At 45.1% G+C, this 10,638-nt stretch overlaps 4 protein-coding genes across 4 annotated transcripts; 3 read left to right on the forward strand and 1 right to left on the reverse strand.

Moving 5' to 3' along the window:
* Positions 1–367: 367 nt before the first annotated feature.
* Positions 368–4,686, forward strand: BT62DRAFT_1070868 (argonaute-like protein; the record flags this gene model as incomplete). The annotated part of the gene is made up of 27 exons (XM_043178700.1): positions 368–521; positions 598–717; positions 770–793; positions 842–1,002; positions 1,049–1,134; positions 1,186–1,249; positions 1,299–1,808; positions 1,863–2,018; positions 2,072–2,203; positions 2,258–2,283; positions 2,337–2,470; positions 2,523–2,587; positions 2,639–2,751; positions 2,805–2,820; positions 2,876–2,955; positions 3,020–3,111; positions 3,162–3,316; positions 3,372–3,462; positions 3,514–3,555; positions 3,606–3,623; positions 3,672–3,741; positions 3,795–3,948; positions 4,003–4,014; positions 4,070–4,083; positions 4,134–4,222; positions 4,276–4,442; positions 4,503–4,686. The coding sequence occupies 27 exons, from the start codon at positions 368–370 to the stop codon at positions 4,503–4,505; spliced, it is 2,748 nt and encodes a 915-aa protein (XP_043046710.1). The 3' UTR covers positions 4,506–4,686.
* A 278-nt stretch (positions 4,687–4,964) lies between these two features.
* BT62DRAFT_990124 (uncharacterized protein) lies at positions 4,965–6,370 on the reverse strand (the record flags this gene model as incomplete). Its single annotated transcript, XM_043190203.1, has 5 exons — positions 5,799–6,370; positions 5,654–5,738; positions 5,191–5,383; positions 5,024–5,126; positions 4,965–4,975 (listed from the first exon to the last, which is right to left on the reverse strand). The coding sequence occupies exons 1-5, from the start codon at positions 6,343–6,345 to the stop codon at positions 4,965–4,967; spliced, it is 939 nt and encodes a 312-aa protein (XP_043046711.1). The 5' UTR covers positions 6,346–6,370.
* A 1,809-nt stretch (positions 6,371–8,179) lies between these two features.
* BT62DRAFT_925747 (uncharacterized protein) lies at positions 8,180–9,115 on the forward strand. Its single transcript, XM_043184887.1, has 3 exons — positions 8,180–8,619; positions 8,677–8,840; positions 8,892–9,115. Exons 1-3 carry the CDS (start codon positions 8,269–8,271, stop codon positions 9,037–9,039), a joined length of 663 nt encoding a protein of 220 aa, XP_043046712.1. The 5' UTR covers positions 8,180–8,268; the 3' UTR covers positions 9,040–9,115.
* A 96-nt stretch (positions 9,116–9,211) lies between these two features.
* BT62DRAFT_1070871 (uncharacterized protein) lies at positions 9,212–9,981 on the forward strand. The gene is made up of 3 exons (XM_043178701.1): positions 9,212–9,553; positions 9,606–9,671; positions 9,730–9,981. The coding sequence occupies exons 1-3, from the start codon at positions 9,314–9,316 to the stop codon at positions 9,808–9,810; spliced, it is 387 nt and encodes a 128-aa protein (XP_043046713.1). The 5' UTR covers positions 9,212–9,313; the 3' UTR covers positions 9,811–9,981.
* The last annotated feature ends 657 nt before the right edge of the window (positions 9,982–10,638 follow it).

Here is a 10,638-nt window from a genome sequence, read left to right on the forward strand (position 1 = left end):
GCGCCATTGATGTCATGCTGATAGAATAAGAACTTAATTTTTCCAGGAGCCGTACAAGCCGTGTCCAATCATCGACTGAAGATTGTGACTTGTTCATTTCAGTGACAGTAGGCAGTGCAAGGCGACATGCGTGGGGACTTCTTCCTTCCCCTTGCATGCACGCAAACACCACGATGCAAGTGATCATCATCTACCGGAGTGATGCTTTTTGCGAGGAACGCAGTCAGAGTGAGTCAAGCAGCAAAGAAGCACGGCATTTCGGCATTGTGCCCATCATAAAAAGGACGCCCAAGCGATGATATGACCCAAGGAAACCTTCCTTATCACCCACATCATCCAAACACTCATATCTACCAGTTTTATTTCAATGGCTCCACGAAAAGCTCATGGTCAAGCGGGAGGTCTAACGCGAAGTGGTACCAAAAGAGGTACATCTAGCGCTAGCCCTGCCGCTGCTCAGAGCGGCCTTCGTAGAGGGTTTGCAGACCAAGGTACTCTGCAAACCTCTGTTTCTATAGCTTGTAAGTCGTTGTCTCAGGGGTAGACACGTTAATCCATCTTTGATTTCTTAACTTTCTTTGACTGTCATTTGTAAAGCGGCTGTCGAGGTCGTCGGTGTCAAGCGTCCTGCGTATGGGAAGGAAGGACGTCGGATTAAGATTTTCGCAAATGTTTGCGAAGCACCTGTTCCTGAAGGAATGATCTATCAGTATGACGGTTGGTTTGTTCTTTCGCAATCCTGGATGTCAGAACTGAGCCTTTGCTCTAGTTCAAATATATTTCGGCTATGATGGTATGCTCCGTTGCTTATGGCGAGTTCGATGGCTGAAATGATCTCCAGATAAGGAGAAGAAATTCGATATGTCTTTGAACAGGTCTCTGTTTGAAAAGATGCAGAACGACTTTGCGAGCATCTTCACCCCGCCAGCGGTTTATGATGGGAAGAAGATCGCATTTGCATCCCATGAACTGGATTTGGGCCCCTCTGCTGACAAGCGCCAGGTGGGTTTTTGTCTTCCCTCACCGTGCATTGCTTATGTCCTCATAGTTCGACTTGTGGTGTGACAATGGTCCAGATCGCCCCCCCAAGCATTTTATCATCTGTTTGACGAAATCGAGTGTCATCAACTTGGAGTTAGTCCGAAGACCTTGTGCCGTTCTCCTTGACACTGACGAATGCTCCAGGGTCCTTCAACGGTTTACCAAGGGACAACAATCACTTGATAATGAAGTATGGAAGGCGCGCACTGTGAGTCTTGCTCTTTTCATTCATGGATCTTCTCGTTGACGTGGCGTAGGCCTTCAACGTTGTTATTCGAATGGCCCCATCTCTCATGTACCCTTCGCGGGGCCGGTCATTCTTCATGCGCGAGGCCAAGTCTATTGGCTTCGGTCTGTCGGTTTGCCAAGGGTACTTTCAGTCGATATTTCCCGCCGTCGACCGACTTCTCATCAACGTCGACACTACGACTGGTATTATGTACAAGGACGGTCCTCTCATATCGCTATGTCTTGAGTACCTCAGCTTGCCTCAAGACCAGGCCCACCAACTCGATCCCCGACAATTATCTACGTATGAGAGGATTCGCCTTCAAAGATTCCTCTCAGGAATGAAGATTGTTCCTACTCTAGCCATCAGCGGGGCGCGCGGCAGGAAAGGGAAATCTGTTACAGTCAAGAGGCTCACTGATCAGCCAGCATCGATGCTGAGCTTCAAACCTCGTGGTGGAGGCGTGGAAACAACTGTTGCGGCATACTTCCAAAGGCAAAACCAGCTGTTGCAGTATCCACATATCATATGTGTAGAGGTTGTACCGGTCCTGTCACCTTGCTTTTCTTCATCATTCTGACATTCTGCCTAGACACCCTCAGGTGCATTTATACCCTTGGAGAAGTGTGAGGTACTTCCAGGACAAATTATCAAGAAAGAAATCCTTCCGGAAGCCACATCTGCCATTGTCAAATTCTCCACGAAGCCGCCTAAGGAACGACTCACAGCGATAAAGAAAGGTGTCGAGGTATGTCCGAGTATTTCTCTTTGCATGTGTTCTCAGCTCATGCTTTATTATAGTTGCTCCAGTATGGACAATCTGAGTACCTTAAGGCCTTTGGCTTGAATGTCAAGTCAGACTTGCTGCCTTTCGAGATTGATGCCCGAGTTTTACCTGCTCCGAAGCTGCAATATGGAGGCAATACCATCATTGTAAGTTATTCTTATTCTTCATGGCTAACAGAGGAGTCTAAGATCATCAATCAGACTCCTGCATTTGGCTCGTGGAATATGTGAGTGTTTAAATGTTTGATAAATGAATTGCCATGTTGATGTTGTGTCATAGGGTTGATAAAATATTATACAAACCAGCATCAATTAAAGAGTGGATGGTCATCATCTATGCTGACCACTCTTTGATGCCTCTGAAGGATGCACAGAAGATGGTTGATGACCTGGTTGCAGGATGTCAGTCAGTGGGTAAGTTTGAGTAATCAATTCTCTGCGCAGTTAAATCTGAGGTCTGTGACAGGCATGACAGTAGAAATGCCATTTCCAATGCTCATATATGAGAATGGAGCTGGGAATATTTCTGAGGTATGGATGTGCATGGAAGTGTGTCTGAAAACAGTGCTGATAGGTTTTTAGCAACTTATGCAAGCGAGTGATCGCTACAAGACACAGCGTTATTGCTTTCCTGATCTAATTGTGGCCATTCTTCCAGACTATGGCAATTCTGGTATGTATAACACAATCAAACAGTGAGTCATATATGATAGTAGTAAATCCTCTTAAATGATAATCTCTGTCATAGTTTTGGGCAATTCAAAGTGAGTAGCAGTATAATTATACTGTGCAAACTATTTAATGATTTGTGATATGCAGGCTGGCATTGCTATACAATGTCTCAAAGCTGGAAATTGCATCAAAGCCAAGATACAATACTGGGCAAACGTTGCACTGAAGTAAGTGATCATCAATCTATCTTTGCTTTCAGAACTGATGTGGCTGTTGATTCTTAACTCTCAGGATTAATCTGAAACTTGGTGGCATCAATGTTATTCCTGCTAGTGAAAGTTTCAAAGTGATATCAGACCCACAGAATGCTACAATTGTAATGGGTATGGGTATTGCTCTCTTCTGATAATTTCAGTGACTGATATATACAAAGGTGCTGATGTTATGCATCCTGCTCCAGGAAGCATTGCACCATCATATGCTGCATTGGTATCAAGTGTTGACAAGTTGGGCATGAAGTATATTGCAAAAAGTAGTATGCAAACATCAAGGCAAGAGATGATATCTAGTCTGAGAGATATGGCAAAGGTATGATTATACTCTTAGTCTGCTGGTTAAGTAATTTTATTGATCTCATATTTAGAAAGCTATTCAGTCATATATTAAAAATAGGTCTGATGTTGAGAAAATTACAACTGCACTTGCAAAGCCTAAGCGTTTGATTTTTTTTCGAGGTAAGTCTATTAGTATTTATCTTTAGAAAGTCTTCTCAATATTCTAAACAGATGGAGTATCAGAAGGGGAATTTGAGCAGATTCTAGAAAAAGGTACAGTCTCACAGATATTTTGTTTTATCATTTTATTGATGCTTGTTCAGAACTTCCACTTTTGAAAGGTAATACTTTGGCAACTCTCTAATGTATTATTTGCTAAGTTCTTTTAGCTGCATGTCAAGATGTCAATGTGAATCCTAAGATTACTTTTATCATAGTAATCAAGAGACATCATATTCGGTATGTCAAATTTATGTACTGTTATATTCAAGATTTTTTAATGCTGTCTTCAGATTTTTCTCTGATGAACATAAAGACATTGATAAAAGTGGGAATCTTATTGCAGGAACTGTTGTTGATCAAGATATTACCAGTCCAGTTCTTTTTGACTGGTTCTTGCAGAGCCATGGTGGTTTAAAAGGCACTAGTCGAAGTGCACATTACACTGTAAGCATATTTTGAATGATTATCTCATATACTTCAGTATTGACTTGATAATAGGTTCTTCATGATGTATGTTCTATGATTTTACTTTATTTTTTTGTGCTGATTATTGGTTTATCTGTAGGAGTCTAATTTTAGGTGAGATCTCATTTCTGTTAGCCACTTTGCTCAACTGATGAATCTCTTAGTCCAGATGCTTTGCAAGAGCTCTGCTATGTGTTATGCCACACATTTGCAAGAGCTACAAAGTCTGTTAGTATTCCTGCACCTGTGTATTGTAAGTGATGAGATTCCTGAAAGTATTATGAGTATCTGATCTTTCATTGGTAGATGCACATATAGTCTGTAGTAAAGCAAAACAGCATTATCTTATGGGTTCAACAATCTCAGATGCTGAGATCTCTGGTTCAGTAGAGTATGATTACATCATGGAATGCCACAGGAGTGAATACAAGGCAGAGGTTCATCCAAACCAACAGAATGCCATGTATTGGATGGTGAGTAATTTGCTCTTGTGAATGAAACATGATAATTAAATGAAATTCATATGCTTTCAGTGAATGACAGACATTCATTGATGGACTGTGCTGTGTAATACTACCTATCTATTCAACTCATCTGAATACTTTCTTTTTTTTATGCTGTTATCTTTACATGCTTTGTCTCTGTCTCTTTCTGTGAAATAAATAGTGTCTGCAATGCTTGTATATTTTGTGAAAATAAAACAAAATAATTATTATTTTGAGTGAAATTTATTTACAGCATAGCATGAGCTATCTTGGCTCAAGATCACTTTTGGATCACTTCATATGACCTGAAAGAACTGCAATGATCAGCAAAACAGTGGTGTTGATTGGAAGGATATATCAGCCAGGTGCACTGACTTAACTGTGAGAGCATTCTCTCCAAATCAGCTTGTTTTAGGATCAGGCAGCTGGATACATGTGAGCCTGATGAGCAGTGAACATGGATTCTAATGGGTCACTCTGAGTTACTCTGTTGTAAATGTGACATGAGGACTAACCATATACTGCAGAAATTTGTCACAATGCAATATGAGAGCCCAAATGGCAACTACATGTCTGGCAGTTGATGGTCATGTGCAGCTTGAAATCCCACTCTTGGAACTCAGTCATGGGGTTCAATGCAACTCGAGGATTCAGTGCCACAGTACCGCATTTCTGACCTCAAGTCATTCCAACTTTGTGTTCTTCATTTCCGATGCCCGCATAGTATGGATCACACCTCGCTTGGAGTCTTCTTGGGTGTAACAGGCAGCGGAGGTGGTTGTACTATCGTTGATTTCAGCATGTACTTTCTTTGGAGCTCCTGCGTCTTTGGGTCTGCAGACCATGCGATGGGCTGTCTCGGGCTACTCTTAAGCAGCCATTCAGATACTCCATGGTAACATAGACCGTCATCGACACAAAGCCTTCGCCTGTTCTCCGTAAATTCAGGATAGAGACAAGCTCGGGATGCGCATTATAATCGTGCCGGCGTGCTACTAGCTGATCTTGGATGATAGATTCTCTTGCTTGAAGTTCGGCCATTTTCTGATGACAGGCGACGATCCAGTAACTTAAGATAACAACTCCGAGCAAGTTGGTTTCATATGCTTGTATATCGTACATTTAGGGTGACGACCATCTCTGCGGCCTACTAGTTGGTCCTCCTGGTTGTCTGCGATGCACTCTGTTAGTGCACATACATAGCCAAAGGGGTTTGACTCCTACCCTCGCGAGTTTCCTGCCAAGGACCGGTGGCAACACGCCTTCTGTGGGGAGTGCTCTTATCTAGATGAATTCCGCTGGCGTCAGATCTGATCGTTGACGATAATAAAGTTTTGGACTTACCACACGCCCTCTTCGAGGCGCCGGCGCCATCGTAGTCTTCGTAGTCTTCGGAGGCTCCGTACGCACACGTCGTCTTGCATTTTTCTATGGGGAGGACATCATCAGAATAGCTGAATGTGGCGACAAAGGACATGCCACCCACTTTCTCTGGCCTCGCATCGCCTGAGGACGGTCCTACCTCGCCTTCTTGACTTTTCTCAGGGTCTCGTTTGACGGCGTTGCCGTGTTTCCTCCTGCAGTGCTTGTCCCAGTTCGAGAGCTGGTACGAAGCTCGCTTGTCTAACTTGACATTTTGGCCATCGCACCCCGGTCTAATACAAAATACTCCATATTTTGTCGACCGGGACATGTCGACGAAAGGATCCGCCTCCAGGACCGCGATGCGCTCCTCGAGACTGCGGTGGCTGAAGGATGCTGGACGGCTGGGTTTCCCAAGGGGAATCGATGTCGAATTGGTGGATCGACTAGGAGTGCTGTTTACGGTCTTGACTCGAGATCGCGACGACGCGGTGGCAGCGATAATCTTTTTAGATGTCGTCGGTGCCATGGTCTAAGCTGGTGGTGTTAGGGAGAGGAAACGCTGGGTGATAACAATGTCGTCCAAGGGAGGGTCGATGAATTTTGTACCAACAAAGTTCACACGTGATGAAGCTGGCCAAAAAGGTAGACAAAGTCAACAAACACCGGTCTTGTAGCCACTTGTGGCCTTTATATCTTATTTCGTACAATCAGTGCTTTGGCAAGCCTGGTCTCTACAGAACAACCTACGCTCTCGATCCCTCAGTTAGCCTTGGGAAGTCTGAGCGGAAATACACATCCCATCTTCTTCCCCATTCAGTCACCTCATATCCTTGCAGGGTATCCAAAATCAAGTCTCGACATCCAACATCAATACCACTACCGAGTCCTTATAGTCTGCCTGGTTAACAGGCTGTCAGTGCGATGGTGATCGTCGATAACTTGACAGCGCCCTGTTCGGATTGCTGGGTTGCCGGCCGCAGCCATACATCATGATCCTGACAGTCAGACGTGCAAATTGAGAAGCATAGGTGGACTATCTCCTAGTATTCGCCTGAGCGATATGACTTTTCCGCGACGATCTGCTACCGTCCGGTTGAGCTAAAAATACGACGAAGAGCATGCTCATGTACTGGCTGCGCAGGCTCCTTGCCTTTGATGATATTCCCATCCCAGGCGCATGTTTTTTGGCACTCCAGAGCGTAAGGACAACTACGATGCTTTAGATGTGATGTTTGATGGTGGCTCGTCCTCGTGAATAACTAAGTCTGCACACGTGATCGTTCCTTGCGAACATCGCGATTTATGGTTTTTTAGAAGATATCCGAGTCTTTTGGCTCGGAATACACTGGAATAGATATTGCGTGTACTAAATATCATAAAAAGAAGAGCCGACAGGAGGCAAGACGCACGAATACTTATGTACAGGGTCGGGTCGAGAACATGATCTGAATGTTCGTTCCAAGTAGTTCTGTCTATTTTCTTTGGATGAGATAGTACGTTCCGCAGCCCCGCTCATACCAGGTAGACAAAACCTCACCGGAAAGATCGTTCTTTCTTCCGCGACGGATATTCTAACGCTTCGCGCAAAAAAATCTGCCCTGACAAACTAGACTCTTTCTTTTTGAACAGAGGAAGGGGCTCAGGGACACAGATATCCCCGAAACAGGTCGTACATCATGTATCGATGAGGAGTCCAAGAAACCGAGACCAGAAAGCCCCTGATGGAATGAAAGTTCAGCCGTCTCGTCCACTACTTAGACTTGTCGGTAAGTTTGATTTTTTTTCTAGGTCTTGACGATCAATCTCGACTGGCAGCCTTCATTGCCAAAACAAGCCAAAAAGTCCACAGGGAGTGCAATCTTTACCATTCGTTTGATCATCCTTTATACCCTGAGCTGAACAGAGACACCTCATAGGGATTGTGCAAGATAAACCTCGACGAAGAGGAAGGCATGTTGTTTCGAGCTCAGGCTGAATGACCCAGAGCCATGGATTAGGTGCATTCTACGCCACCGCCACAGTTCCAATAGCGGCCCTTGGAGGGCCCAGATGTACATATGGCGATACCCCCTGGGGCGACAGGGTAGAAAGCCACAGAAAAGTCCGAGAAACTTAGCCGCCGTTGATAGTATTGAATACGGTCCTCTGTCCGGGTGAACCAGGATGAGTCGACACCACGGGAGTCAGTAAAAACATGATAGAACAATTCTGATAAGCTAGAGATCGCCAGGATAACATCAAGGATGCCCAGACTTTCAGGGTCAGACGGTGTCGGGCTGGGCCTTGTTGGTACAAGTTAGAGGCGGGCGGCGTGACGTCATCACTTACTGCTGGACGCGCCTCACGTGCGCCCCTTCCCCTTGACTTAGGACTCGACATCCATTTCCCTTCTGACTTAGCCGGAAATTTCCCTCCAGAATTATCGTCGAACCTCGTTCTTATATTTTCCATGGTCTCCTATGCTGTCCAGCAGAAATCCTCGCGCCGATACCGTTCAGGTATGCCGGCCCAACTTGCCGCGGCACAGAGCAAATATTTTAACGACGAGGAGACGCGTCGCTCCATGCTTCTAGCAGACGCATGGATTGATCCCAACTCAGTTTGCGCCGATAGCGTCTTTTGTCTTTCCTGTCGGAAGACAATACAGCTCGACAAGCGGAACGGTCGATATTATCCAGCCAATTGGAATCGGCACAAGAAGAGGTGTCTAGAGACACAGGCGGGTAGCTTGAGCTTGAAAGGTAGCAGGGGAAGACCGAAGAAAAAGGCGAAGAATTCGTCGTCGAACCCCTCTGACGAGGTACGACTTACTTGGTAACATATCCATTTGTTTTTAACAAGCGCCTTGGTAACTTAGAAATTAATGGTCACTGTCAAACTGCGGCATAGTCTCCGTATCCGTGGGACGACAGAAACGGAGATGGAAGCCATAGCTTATAGGAACGACGTTTCGTCTGATAAAGATGATGCAGATGGTCCTATGGCGGAGAGGTCAGGTGAAGATGGAGAATATACTGAGGTGCAACTTTTCTTATCCTAAACCTTTATGGTGCCTAACTTATGAATTTACAGGCAACGGAACGGGAGTCCAGCGTGTTGCCGCCTAGATTCAATCGCAAACTTTCGATGTCTTGATAATCGTATTACTTATCCGTTGCATACGTTAATCCGGCATTCACTTTTCTTTACAAATACTAATCGAGAGGCGACTCCTAGATGAACGAAATTATACGAAGACTCTTAGGTATAATCATTTGTCCATCTGGGAAATGCTACCCACAACTTTAGACATCAAATCTGATGATCTGATGAACTGCGCTGCCTACAGCAAAGGCCGAAAAAAAGAACAGAGGGATCAACGCACATCTCAAAACGGACATCTTCCTTTGTGTCTGTGACATCACGTGTGCGCGACATTGTTCAAATAAAAGGACAACACGATCCCACATTTCTTTTCGTCCATCCATATTACCTTCTTCCATCTCAGCCACTCGATGCCGTGCATTAGAGCCAACAAAGACACTGCCACTCCACCCCCCTCTCGTTTGTCTGGGCACGAGCGAAAGGCGATCCTTGCTTCCGACCGCTGGGTGGACCCCAAGCAGTTAAAGCCACAAAGCGTGGTGTGTCTGGCGTGCGGTACACACGTGAAACTAGATAGGGGGAAGCAGTATTACTTGCGGTGCTGGAATTACCACAAGGAGAGGTGTATAGAAATCATCGCTTCCGGAGAGGTGGGCATGAGTGGCCAAGTATTTTCTTGCCGGTCATTTACTTTTATCAAAGGCTTCGAAGGGCCCTGGTGTGCTCTCGTCAGATATGCAGGTTGACACCATGTCTGAAGGAGACGTGGTACGTTGCAGCATCATGTTTGTGATTGTTTCGCCTGTTGATTTCATTCTTTCATCAGATCTACTCACTTACGGAAAAGGGATCGTTACCTCCTAAGCTAGCTCGGAAGCGTGATTTGTTTAAATGCTGGATTCTGTAATCTAATGAGCAGAGCTCAAAAACACGCACACCCATTTGTATTTTCATCCAAGTTTCATATATTCGTTAGTAACTTTAGTCTCCTCGATTTACGTACAACATTCCTTCTGGTATTTTCCTCCTGCATTAATGATAACCGATAGGGGTCTCTCCCGTCACTTGTAACGTTACCATGTATTATACAGCGAAGTGAGCTACGAATATACGAAGAACCAACAATGAGGACAATATATGTAGTGAGGCTATTCCCCTGGGAAATCAAACCACGCACAACGGTTGAAGGCGGTTGGTAAGTTATTAAGAAACAAGGAGAATGCAGCCACGTGTGGCGCATGGGGCAGTATAAGTACCGAAGAAGGCTGTTATGCGCGTTTACCAACCCACCGCCACCTGGAGAATACCCGAACTTGATTGTTCTCCAACAAAACCTAATGTCGAGAAAAGTTACACAAGCATTTGAGCGCTTGAACTTGGACTCAAGCGCTCGGCCTGTGCCTGGAAAGAATTGGAGAATAGCGGATAATACAAAGTACGATGACCATCTTTCGCAGCTCTAAGGCTTGTAACTAACACCGGCCTCTCACATCTAGGAGATCGAGATCCAAATCGATGAAAATTTGGACTGTGAGGTACCACACAATATTTCGACCGACACATCGTCGAAATGCCACTGTCATGTCCTTAAAGCACAGGCAAGAAGCTAGGCTGAGATCCCACCGCCGCCACATCGATGCGATGAGAGATGGTTCTCCAGCGAAACCTTGGGTGTCTATGTGGTGTTCCAGATGTCATGTGCGATTTTGGATCAGCTGTACCGCTGTACAAAACG

This window comes from Guyanagaster necrorhizus (genome assembly GCF_019112545.1).
Source record: "Guyanagaster necrorhizus MCA 3950 unplaced genomic scaffold BT62scaffold_1, whole genome shotgun sequence".
NCBI lineage: Eukaryota > Fungi > Basidiomycota > Agaricomycetes > Agaricales > Physalacriaceae > Guyanagaster > Guyanagaster necrorhizus.